This window comes from Mauremys reevesii, linkage group 15 (assembly GCF_016161935.1).
Source record: "Mauremys reevesii isolate NIE-2019 linkage group 15, ASM1616193v1, whole genome shotgun sequence".
NCBI lineage: Eukaryota > Metazoa > Chordata > Testudines > Geoemydidae > Mauremys > Mauremys reevesii.
Genome location: NC_052637.1, coordinates 44,720,766 through 44,744,781, shown reverse-complemented (window position 1 = coordinate 44,744,781; position 24,016 = coordinate 44,720,766). Strand labels below are relative to the sequence as shown.

Below are 24,016 nucleotides of genomic sequence, written 5' to 3'. Positions count from 1 at the left end.
GAAAGGACCCAATTCTCTCTAGGGACATAAACTTTGTAGATCACTACAGTAGCATAAAATGTGTAGAAATGGCCCTTAGAGAATATCTACTGTGTAAGGGGGTGCCTCTGCTGTCAAAGCAGCTCAACACCCTTCCACTCCCAAGCCTCTGGGTAAGGACCAGAGAATACTGGACCTTGGGAGGGGGAAGAGAAGGGGCCATAGCACACTGCACTCCAACTATTCTTGGCTGCCTCTGACCATTGAGGCTGTTCTAATTTACAAGGGTAGGCCCTTGCATAGCCTTAAAATAGACTCAGGCTGGTCTACACTAGTCAGGTATTTCTGAGAATCCGGGTAAAATAACCAAGCTTCCTGGAACCAGATCTTATTCAGGTGAGTTCAGCCCTTCCAAAGATGGGTCTGGATTAATGCAAAGTTACTGAAATTCCAAAATACGCACAACACCTAACCAAAGACTTCACAGTAAGTACTGCCTCAACTTTCTCCACATAAACCACAAAATGCTTCAGCAACAGAAGTCTGCAAATGGAGGAAGCTGCTGCAGTTTAGCAACTACACAAATGCATCTTACACATGGCTGCCAGAAAAGCAAGAAAGTAAAACTCCATCGAGCGGTGTTCTTCATACCTCCTCATACAAGTGATATTACCTTATTTCGAAACATCTCCAACCATATTAAAATGCTCAAAACAGCAGCCTATCAAATCACCAAGTTTAGGATAAAAGAAAAGAATCAAGACAAAGCTAAAAGCAACTAACACAAAACTCCAAACATTGCAATGAGCTTTTTAATTACCCTCTTTAATGCACTAGCGATAATGACTTATTTTAAAACAAAAATAGCATTAACAATAACATTTGTTTGTAGTAAATTGCTGGACCAGTCAGGGCTGGATCAAAATCCTTAACTTTGTCCTATGGGACTGGATGAATATAAAGATGTTGAATGTTCTGGAATTACTACGCTCATTAGTACAACACTATACGGGGTCTGGGTTTGCCACCTTAAACCCATTTATAAAAGGAAAGTTGGGACAGATGCACCTGCCGATCAGGCACCTGGGCTGGCTTCTTTTGGTTTCTGCCCCAGACCTGATGTGTTGTATTTCTATGGCATTGACTTAGGCCACCAGGAACCACTGGTGCACAGGTTAAGAAGCCACTGTACGCTGATGAAGTGAAATGGACAAGCAACAGTATTTGCACAAGATGGAACCTTACTGCAGTGGTGAACCACCACCAAAATCCAAGGCCAAGTGATATGCATGTGGGAACAAATTAGGAAACAGGCCTTTGAAAAAGGGACAGGCCAGACTGAAAGAGGTTGAATCCAGGGTAAGTGCAACAACCTGAAACAAATGCCTTTGAGTACGTAGAAGTGGTGCCATATTTCCCAGGGTGGGTGAGAAGTCCTAGAATGTGCTTCCTGAGAGGAGCTCCCCTCTGGCTGAATGCTGGGCCCATACCATTGAGAGCATTTCAGTGTGAGGTCTTTGAAGTAAAGAAAAAGCAATGCATTGCTCAGAGACAAGGCAACACTTTCAGGTCAGTGAAACAGTCTCCCTTTAGATACACCCCCATCCATCAAACTTACAATCTTCCTTTGCAGTTCTGATCCTGGAAAGCTCTAACAGCAGCTGAAGAGACCCAAGATCAGCATCTCTCTGAAATACACTACCAGTTCTTTCTGGGGTGGAGGATACAGAGGAGAGGGCAGAGAACACGCAACCAGCACTAAAATGATGGACAATTCCAGGGACGCTGCATTTAGTGACAGTTTCTGTTCTAAAGGAATTAAGTTATGTGAATCTGAACATTAGCCCCCATCATCAGCCCTGACCCTCCCAGCCCCAATGAAAGAGAGAGAGAGAATGACAGGGATAGTTTGTGAAGCTCAGTAGTCTGTGGTTAGGACATAGGACAAACAGCTGGGTCAGGGAAGTGTGTGTGTGTGTGGGGGGTGGGGGTGGGGGTTCTTTGATCATACATGAAGATTTTCACATGTTGGTACTCATCCGGGACTGGCTGTTAGCTGGAGTGAGCTCGCCTTGGCTACCTTCTCGTGGAGGAGACTGCAATAAGAAAACCAAAATACAGCCCTGGTTAGTGATGGGCTGGAACTGCCCCTGCACCAGGGCTCTAAACACAGAACACTCCCAGAGAGGGCATGCTCAGCACAGGTAAACCATACAGCAGGGTAGTGGCATTCTCAGCTCAGCCTTCCCTCTTTCCCAGCAGGAATTGGGTGGAGAGTGGGCCCTACACACCAGGAGCACAAAGCTTGTTTATTTAGTTGCAAATAAATATTAAGTTTTAATCATTTTTTCTGTTCATAAATCATTCACTATTTCTGCAAAAGAATTTGTTATTCACAAATATTTGCACAACAGTTCACAGACTATGAGGTGTTTGCAAACTATTCACTTCAGCTATTCAAGGTGTGTGATGGGTCACTTAACTTGAATCAAATACACATTCAGAACTTGAATGCCATTTGGCACTTAGATACCACAGGGATGAGCATACTACGACAGCATCAATAGAATCCAGTGAATACTTTATACAGCAGTCAGCCTGCTCTCTCCAGGGCACTGTCCTGCGGGACCATCTCTTGGGCAGGATTGCTCCAGTCAACATATGTATTTCAATTTCCCTCATGAAAATAAAAGTTATGAATAATTAATTCCTTTGTTGTAATTTAACCAGCCAATCACCTACTGACTAGAGTAAATAGTAACCAGGATTTGTCCTGCTAGCTGCAAGCTCCATTCTCTAACATTCTCAGAATCCATCCTCTTGTGAGTACAGCAAACCTCTTTCCCTAGAGTCCCTAGTCACCAGCTTTTACCCCTCTGCACCACATCATCCAAATGGTTGCCCTTTATTTCAGATTCCATGACAAAGGGGTCCTTTGCTCACCTTGACGTGTATCTGGTTGCGCAGGACTGCTGCCCGCAGGATCATGGCTTTGGCACGTCGCTGGAACTCTTTGCCCATTAATAAGGACTTTTCAAAGGTGGTGCTGCGCTGGTCTACATCCCGAGCATAAAGAATCTGTAACCAACAAGAAGAACTCAACACAGGAACTGGAAAGGGGCTCAATTACTAGGAAACTCCTTCCACACAACAGACCAGGAGAAATCTACAGGACTCAAACCCTTGACATATCAGCTAGGCAAACACACCCTCAATACAGGCAAATGCAGCTTCAAACAGTACTCCAGGAGCAAAGAGAGGGAGAGTGAAACTGAGTTCTTCAAGAGCTCGTCATTAAAAAGCAACGCTCCTGCTGTATTAACCAAGATGGTGGTACAGCAACAACCTAGCACTTGCCATCAGAAACAGACGGAGGTGTGGGGACACTCACTTTGCTATGAGAGTCTATTCTGGCATTGATCAATCCTTCCAGGATCAGCTGGGTCAGCTCATCCTCCAGCGCTGCCACGGTGGTGTTAAATGCTGTGGCCATCTTGCGCATGTCTGCTGATACGTAGGGGCTGAAATACTAAGATTAAGAAAATACAATCAGTTTCCAGGTTCATCCACCTTCACCCCCAATCCTTTGAAACTTTATGGTGGGAGAGAGGTCCTACCTCTAACCCTTACCCGTTCCTCAGGTTTGCATGGAACAGTTACCTGGATAAGGGCACGATTTCGGATCTGCGTGTAGAGTGTCCTCACATGAGGTGCCAGGTACATATCCAGCAGCAGGTTATCCTATGCAAAAGAGCGAGCAAAATATTAGAAGCTAGAGCAGGAAGCAGGCTGGATAAAAATAATGATTTTTTTTAATCAATTTTTAAAATTTTAACTAAAACCAAAAAAACTTAAAATTTAAAATAATTATTTTACACATAATTGAGCCCCTTTCCAGTTCCTTTATTTTCTTCCCATTTTATAATCTTAACTTGCTACAATGAAAGTTTTGACCTTGTTCCTTAGAGGATCTGGAAAAAGGGGTAAACAGTGATGTGGCAAAATTTGCAGATGATACAAAATTACTAAAGATAGTTAAGACCCAGGCAGACTGTGAAGAGCTACAAAAGGATCTCACAAAACTGGGTGACTGGGCAACAAAATGGCAGATGAAATTCCATGTTTATAAATGCAAAGTAATGCACATTGGAAAGCATAATCCCAACCATACATATAAAAAGATGGGGTCTAAATTAGCTGTTACCACTCAAGAAAGAGATCTTGGAGTGATTGTGGATAGTTCTCTGAAAATATCCACTCAATGTGCAGTGGCAGTCAAAAAAGCGAACAGAACGCTGGAAATAATTAAGAAAGGGATAGATAATAGGACAGAAAATACCATGTTGCCTCTATATAAATACATGGTACGCCCACATCTTGAATACTGTGTGCAGATATGGTCGCCCCATCTCAAAAAAAGATATATTGGAATTGGAAAAGGTTCAGAAAAGGGCAACAAAAATTATTAGGGGTATGGAATGGCTTCCATATGAGGAGAGATGAAGAAGACTGGGACTTTTCAGCTTGGAAAAGAGATGACTAAGGGGAGATATGACAGAGGTCTATACAATCATGACTGGTGTAGAAAAAGTAGATAAGGAAGTGTTTACTCCTTCTCATAACACAAGACCTAGGGGTCACCAAATGAAATTAATAGACAGCAGGTTTAAAACAAATAAAAGGAAGTATTTCTTCACACAACACACAGTCAACCTGTGGAACTCCTTGCCTGAGGATGTTGTGAAGGCCAAGACCATAATGGGGTTCAAAAAAGAACTAGATAAATTCATAGAGGATAGATCCATCAATGGCTATTAGCCAGGATGGGCAGGAATGGTGTCCCTAGTCTGTTTGCCAGAAGCTGGGAATGGGCGACGGGATGGATCACTTGATGATTACATGTTCTGTTCATTCCCCCTGGGGCACCTGGCACTGCTGGAAGACAGGATACTGACCTAGATGGACCTTTGGTCTTACCCAGTAGGGCCATTCTTATGTTCTTAAGAGTTACAGATTTTACAAACGTTTTCCTTTCTTTAAAAAGACCACCACAAATTCACACATGAAATTAATGAGCAAGTAGTCCATGTTATTTTTGGAGCCAGCACCACCTTCTGATATACTGAAACTTCAATAAGGCAAGAAAGCTGAAATGCTTTGACCAGGCTAGACTTCATCGAGGTATTCTGTCTAAAATCAATAAGATTTGTGCTCTTACATCCCTTGGGTGCTGTTGAAAATCCCACCCTTAGCTACTGAGATATGTTCTCACACTGCAGTTGTTGATGAGGCCATGGACTTCGTTTTTCAGCATAATTGTGCATTTTAAGTGTGAAGCTTCTTGGCAGAAAAAAAGTCAATACAAAGTCTGAAATTTTAGTAACAGTCCAGCAACTAATTAAAGGAACAAGGACAAAATATCCAGTGTAACAATTTAAGTCTATAGAAAGGGAAGTAAAGAACTAGCAACATGTAAATAAAAATAAATTAAAAAAAAAAAATCATGATTCTTATTCACTCCCACCTAGAACCAAGAAGCAGAGCAGAAGAGTCCAACATGAAACACCTACAACTTCAGCCAATTTGAACATTCACTGCTTTTCTTAAGACAAAAGGAGAACCACCCTCAGGCCCTGTGTTACCCTCTCTCCCACCCATCACATGGAACCCTGAGGTCCCACATCCCCATGCTTCCCCCCCTCCCAGGACTCACTTTCATCTCATCCAGCATCTTCAGGCATGAAGCATATTTGGATTCATAAAACTTGAAGATGATGTCACGCACCTGAGGCTCCAGCTCCAAGAACAGTTTGAAGGAGCTGTAGACACACAGTGGTAGTCAGGCCCTGGGACCAGTCATTGACACACCCCACCCCACAAACACTACCACCTCAATACCTGGCTATGAACACTCTCCTCACTGCCCTATGATGCTCCAAGTGTTAACACTCTAGCAGCCTGAACAGCCCATTTTCTCTGGGGTTGGGGGCAGGGGTGGATTCAGCATAGCAAAGGTGCCAGGGTCAGTGAAAACCAAGAGCCTCCTGCCAAAGCCTGTACTGGAGGTCCCCTTCCATAAAATATAGGAAAGTATGTTGAGCGGGGCAGGTCAGGACCAAGATGGCATCAGTACTGTCAGAGTTGGGCAGCACCTGTCTGCACTATGCTAACCACCGCTTGGCTTCCCTTTTGGGAATACTACCTTTACTCACAGTGTGCTGAGAAGCAGGGTATGGCTCAGCATAACAGACTTTAATCCACAGAGGACACAGATCCTCTCCAGGGAGTCCAGCACCTCCAAAGTCCCTCCCACAAATCTCTGCATGCTGTTGACCTCTCCCTGCAAGCCACCTGCCTGTCATGCCAAGGAAGCTGGCTGGTTAGCAGAGAGAGGACAACTCCTTTACCCCTTCAATTTAGGATTGATGCACTCTTATCAGTTAGGGCAGTGGTCCCCAACCTTTTTGTCTGGCGGGTGCCAGACGAAGGACCTTGGCGGCGGTGGAGCATCCGCCGAAATGCCGCCAAATTTCTGCAGTGTTTCGGTGGCGACGCCTCTCGATGACGTCTCTTACCACCGACAAGTGATGTCATCGAGAGGCGGCGCCGCCAAAACGCCGCAGAAATTAGGCGGCATTTGGGCGGTTGCTCCACCACCAGCCAGGACGCGGGCGCATTTAGATACCTCCGCGGGTGCCGCGTTGGGGACCCCTGAGTTAGGGGGCTATTATATTGGATATTTGTATGGCTATCTTGAATATCCAGAGGTATAATTAATGACAGATTTTGGAAGGTATATTAACATCCCACTTCAAGGTTTACTAGAGACCAGGATGAGACCTAATGGGCGGGGGGGTAGATTATCCCACAACTACTACTGAGCAGTACTTACACCATCCTTTGAAGCATCTGGTGCTGGCCACTGTCAGATAAAGAGACTGAGCTAGATGGACCTTTGTCCAATCCATTCTGACAATTCCTATGTTGCTATTGTGAAAGTCTCATCTGTGACTAAACTGGTGCCTTTTCATAGAGAAATCCCAGCTAACGTTTAAGGTTTAGATACCTAAGTGGGGTTCTGGAACTCATGCCTCACTTCCAACCAGAGACCATTCTTGAGCAAAGCTCCAGTACCCATCCCACAAACTCCTCCCCAGGCATCACCTACCTGCTAGAGATGACATTGCGTTGCAGTTCCTGACGGTCAAAGGTGGCCAATGCACAGAGGCCACCATACACAGCCACGTTACTAGGAGATAACAGCTACAGAGAGACAGAGATGGAGACCAGAACTGAAGCATCATTGAATGCTGTAACATGGAGCAAGGCAGAGCTAAGCCCAGACCCTCCCCTCCCAACAAGAATACAGGTTGACCCTTGACAAATACAGTGGGACCAAGTGAAAACACGGACACTCCCCAAACCAGGCTTCACTCAGACCCCAAAAGCTGGAATAATGCCCAGCAGCCAGCCTTTCAATTCCATTATCTGACCTCCCCTAAATTCAGTTCCCTGGCTCCACCACAGACTTCCTGTGTGACCCTGAGCAGACTCCTCTAACACAGTTCCCCCATCTGTAAAATGGGAATAATAATGTTTGCCAAATACATTACAGATTGTGGGCTCAGATACTACCGTGATGGGGGCCCATAAGTACCTTACACAGACAGATACTGAACATAGCTTCCCCTCTGGCCCCTGCACACAGCCCTCTCTTGGTCCTCTTACCTCTGGGAAGTCACAGTGGTCAAATGAGGCCAACAAGAAGCACTTTGCTGCCTGCTTGTATTTCCGAGCTGCTAGTTCAGCTAAGCCTAGGAATCAGACTTAGTTAGTTCTTTGTCCACTACCATACATGTACTAGTTAGGACATAAATAAGAAATATGGAAGAGTGGAGTGGGCACCAGGATCCCAAGGAGTTGCTAGAGCCCCCCCAGTTTCAGGAAAGCAGACATTGTGTCAGTTAAGTAAGTGACATTCTAGAGACTGAAATGAACTGTACTAGGAAGCCCTGCCTTGGGAAGTTTGGGGAGGGGCAGGAACCAGTCAGGAATGGGAATCCCAGGATGGTTCCCTGCTCAAAACTTCTTGTATCCAGTCAACTGCGTTTGCGTCCTGCCAAGAGAACGTGAAATACAGAGACCAGTGAGAACATTCTAAGCACTCCTTGGCTGGGTGAGGCACTCTCGACTTCAGTAAAGCCCCAGGAATGGCAAACAGGCGAGAAGACAGCCTGGTGGCATCCAGGAAGCAGAGGAGCTCACTCACCTGCTGCACACTTTAGTTTGGTGAGAATCGCCTGTGTCTGGCTGTCCCTCTCTCCTCTTTGCTAGAGGGTGAAAGGAGCAGGAGTGAGTGACTAGTACAGATCCCTTCCCAGCACTTTCCTTTGCCCATACTAGGGGAAGCCGATCTGCTTTGGGAGCTCCCTTTGATCTCAGCAGCAGAATCCCCAGATAGCCCTAGGGATACTAAAACCCAGGAACCCATTTGGGAAGGTAGGCAGCATTCTCAATAGGAAGGCCACAAGGACACCATTCACACAATGCCCAGCCTTTTATGGCTAATGGCAAACACAGGACAGAGGTGGTCAGAGGACTTGGTCCTACTCCATTCAATGAGAGGTAAAGTGCTCCAGGCACAAGTCATTGTGGAGATAAAAGGAGCGGTGGAGCCCAGAGAGGAGAGTATACCAAGCAGCAGGATGGACTGACAGTCTGATCAGCTGGAGAACACTGGGTTGTGTGTTGAGTTTGGGCAATGAGGGAAGGAAAGATGCAGTCCAATAGAGAGTGAGGGAAGAGAGAGGGGAGGTCTGGCCAACCCTGACTGAAGAGGTACAGCGCAGACAGAGGAAACATCTGAGATCTGTAAGGGAAAGAAACCTCTTACCTCTGCAATTTCTGGGGTGGACTCTGCCTTGCTTACATAGCTCAGAACGTGGGACCAATTCTGAAGGTAAACACTAACCTGCAAGGGGACAATCAGACATACAACAGTGCAATGGGAGCAAATCAAAGAATAAGCAAATAGTGCTACCTGCTGGCTGACTGATGTCATTTCAGAGACAGAAAGGTGTAACTCATCTATGCTAGAGGGACTCCTCTGCAGATTGTACGATTCTCTCGCTGCATGGCTCCCTACCTTGATGACATTGAGGCACATGTTAATGACATGCTTAGCGCTGGTACAGTAATCACGGGCTCGTGAGTAACACTTGAGGGCATTGCTGAGGTCCCCACAGTCAAGGTAGTGATCACCCAGGTCATCATGGCCTCTCCTGGAGAGAAGGATGAGAAGAGCAGTGAGCTGCATACTCAGGCAGAAAATCTCAGAAAAGTGCAGGGTTCCTATTGACTGTGGGAAGGAGAGGCACAAAGCTTGTTTGTGCCACTCAAATGGACATTGCACCCAGCCCCATCTAATGCAACCCAGGCACTGAGCTGTATTCTCCCGGGGGAGCAGAATGTTCTTTCCCACTCCAATCAAGCATTTCCCTCCTCACCTGATGCTCTCCTTAATTGAATTTCCTTTGTAGTTTTTCAGATCCGTATCCAGCTTTTCCAGTTTGAGAAGGGCTTTCTTCCGTGTGGCCTCAACCCACGCTGTATCAAGAGGAGGAGGCTCAATCCCACCATCAGGGACAGCATCAGGGGTGTTCTGCAGCTCTCTGAAAGTCAAGCCAATAAGAGTCTGAATTGGGCTGTTAAACTATAACCTCTCCAAGGCAGGGGCCTGCTATTTCTGTGGCACAGTTCCCCTGGCAGACAGCATCATGCATTACAAGAGCAGCCATCTAAACCAGGGGTCGGCAACCTTTCAAAAGTGGTGTGCCGAGTCTTTATTTATTCACTTTAATTTAAGGTTTCACGTGCCAGTAATACATTTTAACACTTTTAGAAGGTCTCTTTCTATAAGTCTATAATATATAACTAAACTATTGTTGTATGTAAAGTAAATAAGGTTTTTAAAATGCTTAAGAAGCTTCATTTAAAATTAAATTAAAATGCAGAGCCCCCTGGACCGGTTGCCAGGACCTGGGCAGTGTGAGTGCCACTGAAAAATCAGCTCGCGTGCCACCTTTGGCATGCATGCCAAAGGTTGCTTACTCCTGATCTAAACAATAAGAAGGCAAGAGGAAAAGGAAAGTTCATAGTCAGTAGTGAAAATCTGCATTCTAATTGGATTTTTAAAGTTGCCTTGTTTTTTGTCACAGCCAGTTAAAAACCCTTTCCTCAAAAAAGTGTTCCTTTTACAGATTTGTTCTGAATACGCAGGTTCCTGACTAACTGAAAAACAGAGTGAGTCTATTCCATAAAGCTGATTCTAGCGAGTCAGTAATGGTTCTGTGAGCCACTAACCCACTTCACGAGCATCAAGAGTCACCAAACCTACTTCAAGCACTTCCATACAAGATACCAAGCGTGCACACTTCCCTACACTTTCCTCTCTTCCTAATTGATTTCAAAAAGTTGGCCAGCAACATGCAAATAACTTCAGGACCAGACCAGGCTAAAGAAGGGAGGTCACAATACCCCCAGTCTTTAAATGAAGTGCCCATAGCTCAGCCACAAATGGAAAAGCAGCTCCAGAGAATGGCCTAATTCCACCTATCTCAGGTCAGTCCTTCCTGCTTGAATTGAATTCCCGTCTCCCAATATTTTTGTCAGATAAATTGTGTCTCTACCTCAGTTAAACCAGTTTAAAATCCATTCTGTTCCACTGACATTTACTCCCAAAGTCACAAGAAACCAATAAGGATCAATACATTGCCATGCAAGGCAGTAAGATTCTACACACAATAGAAGGGTCCCATCCAATGCAGATTAATCCAGAAATCATCTCATGTGCATCATAACTGCACAGTAAGGATCAAGATGGGAACGGTGGATAAATAAGGAAATTATCAAGGCTAATCGCTAACAACCAAAGCCTCATCATTTTAAATGAAGCTTCTTAAACGTTTTAAAAATCTTATTTACTTTACATACAACAATATTTTAGTTATGTATTACAGACTTATAGAAAGAGACTTTCTAAAAATGTTAAAATGAATTACCGGCACGCAAAACCTTAAATCAGAGTGAATAAATGAAGACTCGGCACACCACTTCTGAAAGGTTGCCGACCCCTGGTCTAGCCTGTCCTCAACATCCATGTTTAAGCTTTACTAATGTGAAAGCTCAGAGAGAGAACAGACCCTTCTGTGTATTTCATCTCTAAGAAAGCACTGAGCCCAAGATGTAGGCAGGGTCAGTTCACTGCAATCTGATGTCAGATTCCTATCTAATCTCCACGAGATTAGCAGGACCGCTTGGAAATAGTGACCATAATACAATAGCATTCAACATCCCTGTGGTGGGAAGAACATCTCAACTGCCCAACACTGTGGCCTATGGGGGAACTATACAAAAATGAGGGGGTTAGTTAGACAAAAGTTAAAAGGTACAGTGACTAAAGTGAAATCCCTGCAAGTTGCGTGGGCCCTTTTTAAAGACACCATAATAGAGGCCCAACTTCAATGTATACCCCAAATTAAGAAAAACAGTAAAAGAACTAAAAAAGAGCCACTGTGGCTTAACAACCATGTAAAAGAAGCAGTGAGAGATAAAAATACTTCCTTTAAAAAGTGGAAGTCAAATCCTAGTGAGGCAAATAGAAAGGAGCACAAACACTGCCAACTTAAGTGCAAGAGTGTAATAAGAAAAGCCAAAGAGGAGTTTGAAGAACGGCTAGCCAAAAACTCCAAAGGTAATAACAAAATGTTTTTTAAGTACATCAGAAGCAGGAAGCCTGCTAAACAACCAGTGGGGCCCCTTGACGATCAAAATACAAAAGGAGCGCTTAAAGATGATAAAGTCATTGCGGAGAAACTAAATGGATTCTTTGCTTCAGTCTTCACGGCTGAGGATGTTAGGGAGATTCCCAAACCTGAGCTGGCTTTTGTAGGTGACAAATCTGAGGAACTGTCACAGATTGAAGTATCACTAGAGGAGGTTTTGGAATTAATTGATAAACTCAACATTAACAAGTCACGGGGACCAGATGGCATTAACCCAAGAGTTCTGAAAGAACTCAAATGTGAAGTTGCGGAACTATTAACTAAGGTTTGTAACCTGTCCTTTAAATCGCCGGTACCCAATGACTGGAAGTTAGCTAATGTAACGCCAATATTTAAAAAGGGCTCTAGGGGTGATCCCGGCAATTACAGATCGGTAAGTCTAACGTTGGTACCGGGCAAATTAGTTGAAACAATAGTAAAGAATAAAATTGTCAGACACATAGAAAAACATAAACTCTTGAGCAATAGTCAACATGGTTTCTGTAAAGGGAAATCGTGTCTTACTAATCTATTAGAGTTCTTTGAAGGGTCAACAAACATGTGGACAAGGGGGATCCGGTGGACATAGTGTACTTAGATTTCCAGAAAGCCTTTGACAAGGTCCCTCACCAAAGGCTCTTATGTAAATTAAGCTGTCATGGGATAAAAGGAAAGGTCCTTTAATGGATTGAGAACTGGTTAAAGGACAGGGAACAAAGGGTAGGAATTAATGGTAAATTCTCAGAATGGAGAGGGGTAACTAGTGGTGTTCCCCAAGGGTCAGTCCTAGGACCAATCCTATTCAATTTATTCATAAATGATCTGGAGAAAGGGGTAAACAGTGAGGTGGCAAAGTTTGCAGATGATACTAAACTACTCAAGATAGTTAAGACCAAAGCAGATTGTGAAGAACTTCAAAAAGATCTCACAAAACTAAGTGATTGGGCAACAAAATGGCAAATGAAATTTAATGTGGATAAATGTAAAGTAATGCACATTGGAAAAAATAACCCCAACTATACATACAACATGATGGGGGCTAATTTAGCTACAACGAGTCAGGAAAAAGATCTTGGAGTTATCGTGGATAGTTCTCTGAAGATGTCCACGCAGCATGCAGAGGCGGTCAAAAAAGCAAACAGGATGTTAGGAATCATTAAATTGGGGATATAGAATTAGACTGAGAATATATTTTTGCCCTTATATAAATCCATGGTACGACCACATCTCGAATACTGTGTACAGATGTGGTCTCCTCACCTCAAAAAAGATATTCTAGCACTAGAAAAGGTTCAGAAAAGAGCAACTAAAATGATTAGGGGTTTAGAGAGGGTCCCATATGAGGAAAGATTAAAGAGGCTAGGACTCTTCAGTTTGGAAAAGAGAAGACTAAGGGGGGACATGATAGAGGTATATAAAATCATGAGTGATGTTGAGAAAGTGGATAAGGAAAAGTTATTTACTTATTCCCATAATACAAGAACTAGGGGTCACCAAATGAAATTAATAGGCAGCAGGTTTAAAACAAATAAAAGGAAGTTCTTCTTCACGCAGCGCACAGTCAACTTGTGGAACTCCTTACCTGAGGAGGTTGTGAAGGCTAGGACTATAACAATGTTTAAAAGGGGACTGGATAAATTCATGGTGGCTAAGTCCATAAATGGCTATTAACCAGGATGGGTAAGAATGGTGTCCCTAGCCTCTGTTCGTCAGAGGATGGAGATGGATGGCAGGAGAGAGATCACTTGATCATTGCCTGTTAGGTTCACTCCCTCATGGGCACCTGGCATTGGCCACTGTCGGTAGACAGATACTGGGCTAGATGGACCTTTGGTCTGACCCGGTACGGCCTTTCTTATGTTCTTATGTGGAGCATTTTGCTGTTATACACAATCTCCTCTTTCACAGAGGTTTTCCTGTGCTACATTTGCCCTGATATGGTCAAAGCAGTTCCAGATTCCCACCATGTCCTGGTACCTGGTGGCCTCTGACAGTTTTCGGTGGATTTCCTCATACACATCAACGTTGAAAGTTCTTTGGACGAATGACAGCGCCATCTTGAGGGCCTCCACCCGCAGCTGCGGACAGTGGTCAGCGATGAACTGCAACCGCTCAATCCGCATCAGGCCACTGTAACTAGATGCATATTGCTCCAAATCCTGCAAACAAAACCCAGGCCCAGAAAGAGTATCACTAACACAAATACCTGAGTGGCCCACAAGCCCCCCTCTCTGTCCTGCAGAGTCTGTTCCTGCAGCCCAACCCCACTGGAAAACATTAAACCACTCAGCAGAACATAAAAATTATTCATTTTCCATTTCTGCCTCCCTCAGGGTTTGAGAGATACAATGGCGGGGGAGCGGGGGAAGCGAGGTGAGGTCATATCTTTTATTGGACCAACTGCTGTTGGTGAGAGAGACAATCTTTCATGCTTGAACAGTGCTCTTCTGCAGGTCCCACAACGAGGGGAAGGTCCCAGAGCCTGGGCTCCATGCTGAGCCTGAACATCTACACGGCAATTAAACAGCCCCGTACCCCAAGCTCTGCAAGCCCAGGTCAACTGACATGGGCCGGCCATGGGTGTTTAATAGCAGTGTAGACATACCCTATAAGACCCTGTTTTCAATTACTAATAATGTTGTCAATTTTAACCATTCAGTTTTCCAAGACACACATCTGCCTCAGGCTGAATCATTATTATTTTAAGTTTCAACCATTTCTGAGAACAAAGGTAGGGAAAAGTACATTGTTTTGCCCATGTTAAAGAATTATTGGGGCTCTTCAATGGAGAATCTCCAGCATCCCCATGCTTTGGAGGAGGGAATTTATATATGGCAGGAAGATAGCTTTTATATACACTTCTACCTCAATATAACATGGTCCTCGGGGGCCAGGAAATCTCACCGCCTTGTAGGTAAGACCATGTTATATGGGGTTCAGGCCGGTACACCGTGCCAAACTGGACCAGCTTCCCTGGCGCTGATTTAAAGGGGCCGGTGCTCCAGCCGGCAGCGGGGCTCGGGCGGTGATTTAAAGGGCCCGGGGCTCCCCACAGCAGCCGGAGCCTCTGGCCCTTTAAATCCCCGCCCGAGCCCCGAGCCCTTTAAATCCCCGCTGGAGCTCTGGCAGCGGGGCTCCAGTGGGGATTTAAAGGTCCTGGGGCTCCCCGCAGCAGCCAGAGCCTCTGGCCCTTTAAATCCCCGCCCGAGCCCAGCTGCCAGAGCCCCGGCAGGGATTTAAAGGGCCCAGGGCTCCAGCTGCTGTGGGGAGCCTCGGTCTCTTTAAATCACCGCCACACAAATTCAGATATAACATAGTAAAGCAGTGGGGTTCTGGAGGCACTTTAAAGGGCCTGGGGCTCCCCACTGCTTCACCATGTTATATCCAAATTTGTGTTATATCGGGTCACATTCTATGGGGGTAGAGGTGTACTTGTGAAAATGTGCCCAAATTTAGCTAAGATTTGAGCCCCCTTTTTTGGGGGGTCGGGGGGTGTCACAGTTTGCACATGCTCAGAAGACTTGCCAGAACTTCACAGCTATTTCCCCAAACGGTCTGTCTACACTGAGTATGCTTTAGCCCAAGACTGAGCAGGACCCCCGGTCCATGATGCCACCTGATATACTGGGGTCCCACTGAGCCCATCCAGTCCAACCTGGGCTTCCTCACCCTGTCCTTGCTGGGCCAGGCCTTCAAGTCTTCTCTAGCATACACACAGGTAAGGCCACACCCAGCTGCAGACACAGACTGAAATCAGCTCCGTGTGGGAGGAGTCAGCTCAGGGATTTATCCAGCACTCACGTACACACCTCCTTTGGGGTGAAAACCCAAAATAATATTGTCTTGCACTGCAGAGAGAGATTTGTACAGTGCAAGCTCATAAAAATCACCACCTCTCTCACTGTGGAGGGAGATATGCACAGCTCCCCACCCCCCGCTCCAGATATGAATTGTACAAACTGGTTTATAGAAAACAAAGAAAAGTTTATTAACTACAAAATACGGATTTTAAGTGATAAGGGATAGCAAACAGATCAAAGCAGATAACTGAGCAAATAAAACAAAACACACAAACTAGACTTTATTCATATATTAAAGAAATTGGCTACAAATAGTAATTTCTCACCCTAAATGTTGTTTCATGCAGATTGCAGCATTTCTTGAAGATAAGCTGCATTGCTTGCAGCTTAAATCTCCAGGTATACCCTTCCCAGTCCGACCTTTCTCAGCCTGGGTCCCAGTCCTTCTCCCCAGATCAGTCTTAAGTATTTCCAGTAGTCATCCTGGGCGGGGATTCAGTGAAGGACCAGGGACACTGATTGACTCATTTCCCAGCCTTAAACAGGATTTACATACAGTCTGATCCCCATCCCCCTTCAGTGGAAAAGTACCAGGGTCACTTGCTGGAGGATTCTCTGCAGCTTGAGGTCTTCAAACCACAATTTGAGGACTTCAATAACTCAGACATAGGTTAGGGGTTTGTTATAGAAGTGGATGGGTGAGATTCTGTGGCCTGCATTGTGCGGGAGGTCAGACTAGATGATCCCTTCTGACCTTAAAGTCTATAAGATGATGTCTTGTCCCAGGTGACATGATCACATGACCTTGACGTGTCAAAGCAACCATGAGACAAGGTGTATTTGTAATATCCACAGGAAAGAACTCCAGGAATATGGGAGACCAGCATCTTCAAAGACCCATTGCATGGTCTTTCCTAATGGCCCAATGAGCCTGATTGCCTATTGTCTGGTGAGCATTTCCCAGATGCAAACACTTTTGCAATTGATACAGAGCTTATATTCCTAACTTCAGATACAGCAATGATACATGCATACAAATAGGGTATCATATTCAGTAAACCATAACCTTCCCAATGATCTCACAAGACCTATCTCGCATAAAACATATCTTAGTTATGCCATTCATATTATAACAATATTTGTATGAAGAATATGGGGTTCAGCATCACACTTTCCCTGAAACAGTTGCAGCTCTGGGATACTGCAGGGCAGGTAGGGTTCAGGCACTAGAAGAGAAACGCAGAGAACCTCTCTCTCCTTATGCTTTCAGTGCTCCCTCTGCTGACACCCAGGCAGTTGAAAGCTGCCTGAATCAAAAAATGAGGATGGGACAAGAGCCAGGAGGGTAGGGGGCCTGGGAGCCAAGGAGGGAAATGAGCAGATGGCTAGGGATGGCAGCGCTAAGGAACTGGGAATCAACTGAGAGAGATTTGACAAGGAACCAGTATGTAGAGGAGAACTGGGACAGAGAGGAGAAGCCTGAGGACTAAAGACTGGCATTGCCTAGGACCAGTGAAGAGAATGGGACGTGGGGAAGAAACAAGACTGGGACAGGGCTGAAAGGGTCAAGCCAGCAGCAGAACAAGCAGAAAGGTCTTTGACTCCTGGAGCAGACCCCCTCACCAGAGCCTGGAATTGAACCCATCATTCTGTCACCATCTGCAATTATCTGTGAAACCCATTGCCAAAGTGTGTCACACTGCGTTCTAGTGAGGATACATATAGAGTAGGACAACCTACTACCGCTATCTGTTACTCCATTAGCGCTAAAGGTTCAAATCATCTGATTACCTGTGTGGGTGTCAATATGTTACCACACATAACGTTGCCAAGTCAAGGACTCAAACATCCAGAAATGCCAAAATTAAGGTTTCCCTTGTGTTTATTAGTTATGACACAGTCTTAATTACACCTGTGTCTCCCCCCCCTCCCCCCGGACCCCTGCCTAATAAATGCACAGGATGAATCTGCTCTAGATTGTGTAAGATGACTCCCACTTCACTTGCCGCATAAGTTGGAAGTAGTACTTGTGGTTGCCAGGAGAGCTAAAAGCCCTCCCTCAACTGAGTGGGAGGGGCCAGTGGACCCAGGCCACATTGAAAGACCTGTACCTAGGACACTTCTGGGAAAACAACAGGTCTAAGCCTGCCCATAGCTAATGGAAGAAGGGTAGTGAATACATCAGGGGACTGCAGGAAGAAAAGGATGGTCTCATGGTTAAGGCAGCTGAATGCTGCCCTGGAGAACTGCATTCTATCAGTGCCTCTTTGCCAGAGAGCCTATGTGATGCCAGGCAAATCACTTAAAGCAAACTTTTCACAGCTGGCTAGTAACTGTTTTATAGATGCCAGTCTTGGTATGATTTTGCAGAAGACCTGAGCACTCACATCTGCAACTGAAACCAATGGGTGACATGCTTTGAACATATGAAGCACTATATAAATGCTACATACACTGAAAAATCAGGACCTAGATCTCTCAAATTGGGCACTCAAAGTTAGAGAGATTAAGGTCAAACATGTCCGTCTCTGTTCCCCATCTATAAAACGAGAATACTATTACCCCCTCATCTCACAGAGGTGTTGAAAAAAAACATTTGTGAAGCATTCAGGTATTGGAGTGATACCACCAAATTCATGAGGAAATTAATAATTCTGTCTTCGGAGCAGAGTTTGAACAGTGTGGCCACACACTGAAGAACGAGGAAGAAACAAAATAATGAATAGCTGTTCATTAAGTAAGCACTATTCATTTTGTGCCTTGAATGAGGCTGGGGCCCCGTGTGAAAAATTGGATGTGATCATGTAATTAAAGACTATCATAATGCACACTCATAAGGGCAACCTTAATTTTGGCATTTCCGGATGTCTGGGTGCTTGACTTCGCAACCTTAATAGTGTTTTTTTAATGCCATTTTTGTTTGGAATGCTTGATGCCATTTTAATGCCATTTTCTAACTTTGGAATGCTTGACTTTGCAACCTTCATTTTTTTTATTATTATATTTTGACTGTTTATTTGTATCCTCTGCAGGGGCTGGGCCTTATCCACCATCCTTGCAAAGTTAATAAAATACAATGAAGTTGGTCAGTATCTCAAAAAAAAGAGGAGTGGCTGTTGAAGGCTCTACCGGAAATGGTACAGGATCAGAATGTTCTGCCTTCTGACATGCGGAGAATGCAGCCCTTCCAAACTCTTTAGCTTTGACAATTCCAGATAGTCTCAGCTGGGAAGCTTGAGACTCAAGAATAAAAACCCCATTATAATTATACCCTTCAAGAAACATGGCTATCAACTCCTCAGAGTAAAGCATAAGCCTGAGAAAAAAGGCAAATTCACCTACTGGTATCAGAGGGATGCACTAAGCCAGCGTTTCTCAAATGAAGCCACTGTGGCTACCAGGGGTTTTCCTGTGGCCACAACAGTCTCCTGGGCAGAGATGGGGAAGAGGGCAAAGCAGCGCCTCCTCCCTGCAGCTCAGGGGCAGGCTTCAGCCCTCCCTCCCCCACTTCAGCTACACATACACCTTCAGCCACGGGGTTCTGGGGGTGGGCTTAATCCTCCTCCCCCAGCTGTGAGGCTCTTGCTTCAGCCCCCCTCCAGCTTAAGGGCTTCAGCCCCCCACACCCTGAATCCAGCTGTGGGGCTTTGGCTCTTGGCTTCAGTTCACAGCGGTTGGGCTTCAGCAGGGCCAACCTTACAGGGTGCAGTGGTAAAGAGGGGGATGAGAGGCTATGGAAGAACGCTTGGGGCAATGCGGGGGAGGCAATGGGGGCTATGGGAGATGGGGAAAGTCAGCAGGGGCCAAGGGCACCAAAATACAACTGTACATTCTTTTTATTATTGAGTCTGAAAAAACCCTACCTTAATAAATTACAATGATTTGGACATGTATATGGTCATATTTGTTTGTTTTCCCTAAAGTCTTTCAGGAAAGTTTGTCAGAACGGCCACTAGCAAGAGTTGGCAACTGCACTCTGAGGCCATCAAAAAATTTGTTGCGAGAACCCCTGCACTAAGCCATCTCAGAACAGAAGTTACATCAAGGCTATATACAGTGCACCACCAATATGACGACTTCCAGCTCTCCCCCAGGAACTGCAAGAAAGATTAGCATAGGAGAAGAGGCTATGGGAGAGTTCATTGTTACTCTATCACCTCCCACACAGGAGTTGCTGTCAGACTGCTGTTTAAATATTTACCGGAGGGAAATGAGAGTGGAGTACTTTACAGAGCCTTCAAGGGGAGAGGCCAAGCACAAACATCTCTCTGCCCCTCAATTAGTACATACCAGAGTTGGGTTTTCCACCACATAGTTGATATCAGGTGCATTCTGCTGATCCTCTTGTGGGTCTACGTCAATCTGCATAGGCTCCACTGCACCCTGCGACAGCAAATATGGGGTCAGATATGGTTCATTTACATCCCCACAGGAAATAGCTTGCTCAAAGATGGGCTCACAATCGAGACAGACTCCACTTAAACACACATGTAATGGAGAAATGAAGACACTGCTCTTGAAAAATCTTCTCTTTAGGATCCTACCTCCCACACAATCCCATTCCTCAGAATGAAAGGCTCCTCCTGAGTGAGAACTGCTCACTACCATTCACGCACAACTCTTTCCCTCCTTCAGTGGCTTTTCAAGCAAGAAAATGCAGGAGCATGAGAATATCTTCTAAACATGTCACAGCATCACAGAGATGCATGGCATATTCCATAAAACATCTTTTCTGAGCAGGGTCAGGCAGGTCATCAGCTGAGGGACAGCACTACAAGTGGGGCTTGGAAATACCCAGTGCGCACCCATACACCACACCAGCAACTCTCTGAAAATAATACCTTTCTCTCTGGGATCTTATTTAAAAACAAAAAAAACCACAACTCTCTACCTGTTCTGGTTGTGGAAAAAAAAAATCATAAAAACCATGAACAAAGTAAGCTGCAGACAGGGTCTGCAGAAAACCTAGAACAGTAGCTGTGGGAGGTGTGAACTGCCCATTCATCTCTATGAAGAATTAACACATGTTTCAGGCAAAGGCTTGTCTACACAGGGAAATTTACTGCTATATAGTTATAATGACCTGTGTGCAAATTTATTCTGGAACAAGAGTGCTTTTTTCCAGCATAGCATGTCACTTTGAAAGCAACAAACTATACTGGAAAAAGGCATGCTTATTCTGGAATAAGTGTGCCCAGCTGAGGTGTTATACTGGTGTAACTATACAGTGGTATAATTATACCACTGTATATAGTTCTACTTGTAAATTTCCCTGTGCAGACAAGCCCTTGGACTGGAAAGAGTCAAAGACGTGGAGAATGTATTGCAAGCAATGACCCTTTTTGATGCCGTAAGTCAATAATGCTTCAGAGATAACCACTATATTCCCTCACCCCAGGGTCATATTCAAGCTTCACCCGGGAGACCCAAGCTCAAGGAGGCCAGCAAAAGCAAACAGCACTGAGAATAGGATTTTACATAAACACAGGAACACTGAGTCAGACCAAACGTCCATCTAACCCAGTGTCCTGTCTGCCGACAGTGGCCAACGCCAGGTGCCCCTGAGACAATGAACAGAACAGGGAATCATCAAGTGATCCATCCTCTGTCGCCGATTCCCAGCTTCTGGCAAACAAACGTGCACAATCTACTGCAAGTAATGTCTCATTTTGATGATTTACATGGGCAGAGTTTAGTGTATCACCGTCTTTTCTTCCCAATAATCTGACCTGACTAGAAATTTATCCCATATTTTCATAGACTCTGCTCTTCCCCAGGAATCAAGGGTAGAAAGTGAAATTTTTTTGAGAGGGGTCATGGAAGTTCCAGAATTCCTAGTTCTAAAACTGAGAACCCATTGGCTCCCCCACCCCGCCCCATTTGCCCTCACATATTGCACAACTCCGAAGTACACAATGCTGACATGACTTGAGTGGCAAGAAGATTTAAGTGAACTCTGTCAAGGCCCAAAGTAAAAGCAAGCCAAGATAAGTATACAGGGGAGTGTTTTCCAGTTGCCATAGTTTGTTATTCTCTCTGGAGAGAGAGACTGCTAGTGATTATATACACCAGTGCTCAGGACAACAATAATGTACAAATCCAGCTGGGAAAAGCCCAGATACAGAACAGGAACAGTCCTCTTCCATCACTATAAGGGACAATACCCTGCATCACCCCCACCCATGAGATTCTTCTCCCCAAACCCTAACCCTCCACGCCCAAGACAGGGAGAAATGCCTTCACCACAGTAACTTTGAATTAGGATTCTGAAGAGAATGAACACAATCAGTTGTTCTCAAATTGGTTATTCATTTTTCAGGTAGTCAGTTTTTGTACAAACATTCACTGTCACAGAGTAGTTAAAACTCAATTCATGCACACTCACTCCCCAAGTTTTTCTGAACCCACATGAGTGCCCTCTTTTTTAAGGTACCTCATAAAGCAGTGTACAAGCTGACAAGCTGGCACTCAAGCTGAAGTCTCCTGCTGTACTCGGAAGGAAGAGGTCTGACCTACTGCTGTGGGGAGTGCAGTATAGATCTGTCACTGATGAAGAAGCTGAGCTGGGAGCTGAGCTATCCCTCATCCTGTCCTGACTCTCTGCACCCCCTCTCCCTGACACAGAACTTGCCGGCTGCTAAAGGGAAGAAAGACAGTTAACTTGCGGAGGGATTCACAGGGCAGTCCCCAGACATTCCTATGCTTAGCATTCCTACTCCCTTTGGGGTTTGAACAGTGGCTTATAGGTTCTTACATTCTTACCTCTTCCCTGAAAGCCTTCACCTCCTCTCTACTTGCTGATTTACTGGGCCACACTCCCTCACCTCAAGAACTTACATGTAACTGGCACACAATGACTATTGCTTTAGAAATAAATAGATTTGAAAGCAGCCCAGAAAAGCTGCTATAATTATTGGGAATACTGTCCCTTCCTTCAACATACTTGTTTGCATGTTGTTCATGTAAATGAGTGGTACAAGCAAACTAGATTAATCTCCCTGAATTTTCTGCTAACCAGTTGTTTCAAAAGACCTGGTCCAGCTCTGTTGGCAGGTATGTACAACTCCTATAGAAAGATCAGCAGTCAGGAGAAGTTTAACATCATAGTCCAATAAAATAAAAGTAGCTAAAGCATAGGTCTCAAGAAGTAGAATAAAGTAACCATCAGCTATTGTAATGTACATGGTACGTTGCAGAGTGGAGCCAGCAGTAACTATTGTAGTATATAATAGGGGAGGACAAACTGTGGCTCAGGAGCCGCATGTGGCTTTTACCATTAAAGTGCAATTTCCCCCACTCCCTCCCTCCCATTCTCCACCAACCTGACTGGCGGAAGGGGAGCTAAGGACCTCTGCCTTGCAGCAGAGCGGTAGAGTAGGGGCTTCTGCCCAGTGGGGAAGAGAGTCTCAGGGTTTCTGCCCCATATGGCACAACTGCTGGGGCAAGGGGCTTCAACAGGAGTGGAGCTGAAGCTGCTGGGACAGGCAGCTCCCACGGGGATGAAGCCCCAAGCCCCAGCTCTCAAACGTCTGAGGATTGTCATATGTGGTTGGGAGGATCAGTAAGTTTGGCCACCCCAGTATATAAAGTCACTAGAATAGCACCAGAATATTCTGCAACTAATTTCGTTTAGGGACCTTAGAAGTCAGCAGCTATAAGTTGTAAAGGGAAAAAGCATGAGGCATAAATCGCTACAGTTAATATTACAAAACACCGTTTTCAACAGGCCAAGGCTACGCACACGGAGGCAGGGGCCGCAGGGCTGAGAAAGCGCCGACAATCCAGCGTGCAGAGTGAAACAACCACCGCCCCGAGGCGGCCCGTCACGCCCCTGGCGGGCCAAGCAGCTCCGGATTATGGCAGAGCCGCCCCAGACCCGAGCCGCTGGGCCCCCTGAGAACGAAACAGCGGGAAAGGCCCAGGGGCTGCGCAACGCGCCAGGCCGAGGCCGCCAGGCGCCTCTTGCGCAGAGCCCCGGGAGCGAACGGTCCCCGCCGCTGCCAGCCCCGGGCCCGGGCCACAGCAGCCGCCACGTCCGCCCCGGAGCCAGCGCAGACCCGCGGGCCGCCCCGCAGCGCTGCCAGGCCGGGGGCTCGGAGCGGACCCCAGAGCAACAGGAAACCGGCTCCGCCGCGCGGGGGCCGGGCCGGCCCGAGCCACAAGCCATCGTGTGTCCGGCAACGCGGCGCCCACAACCCCGACCCGGCCCGCGGGAGACTTTTTACCTGTAAATTAAAGACCTGGACGGGCAGCGGCATCCTCTCCTCGGAGCCTTCACTTCCGGGTCACCTCCTGCTCCCTGCCTTCCGGTTAACTTTCACTTCCGGGTCACACAGCCCGGCCGTGGGCCTCGGCAGGTGAAGCCCTTAAAGGGCCCGCGGCCCCTCTGCCGCTCGGGAGGTATCGGACTCTGAG

General features: G+C 45.7%; 1 protein-coding gene across 3 annotated transcripts; it reads right to left on the bottom strand.

The window, feature by feature from the left end:
• Window positions 1-777: 777 nt before the first annotated feature.
• GPS1 (G protein pathway suppressor 1) lies at window positions 778-23,995 on the bottom strand. 3 transcript variants are annotated; one of them, XM_039500900.1, is made up of 15 exons: window positions 23,827-23,995; window positions 22,035-22,238; window positions 19,892-19,984; window positions 13,779-13,960; window positions 9,486-9,650; window positions 9,125-9,260; window positions 8,873-8,950; window positions 8,249-8,309; window positions 7,708-7,793; window positions 7,148-7,242; window positions 5,693-5,798; window positions 3,640-3,720; window positions 3,371-3,508; window positions 2,923-3,057; window positions 778-2,075 (listed from the first exon to the last, which is right to left on the bottom strand). In XM_039500900.1, exons 1-15 carry the CDS (start codon window positions 23,857-23,859, stop codon window positions 2,001-2,003), a joined length of 1,668 nt encoding a protein of 555 aa, XP_039356834.1. In that variant the 5' UTR covers window positions 23,860-23,995; the 3' UTR covers window positions 778-2,000. The 3 variants fall into 3 exon arrangements, with proteins under 3 accessions (XP_039356834.1, XP_039356835.1, XP_039356836.1); XM_039500901.1 differs by having other exon boundaries at window positions 22,035-22,235; XM_039500902.1 differs by lacking the exon at window positions 22,035-22,238.
• Window positions 23,996-24,016: the final 21 nt, after the last annotated feature.

Excerpts from the sequence above, each read along its gene's own strand:
- GPS1 (XM_039500900.1), bottom strand. The coding sequence starts at position 23,859 with ATGCCGCTGCCCGTCCAGGTCTTTAATTTACAG. Across the intron at positions 19,985-22,034 it reads CTTGTACACTGCTTTATGAG|GGTGCAGTGGAGCCTATGCA; the intron begins GTACCTTAAAAA and ends TTGCTGTCGCAG. Across the intron at positions 7,794-8,248 it reads CAAACTAAAGTGTGCAGCAG|GCTTAGCTGAACTAGCAGCT; the intron begins GTGAGTGAGCTC and ends TCTGATTCCTAG.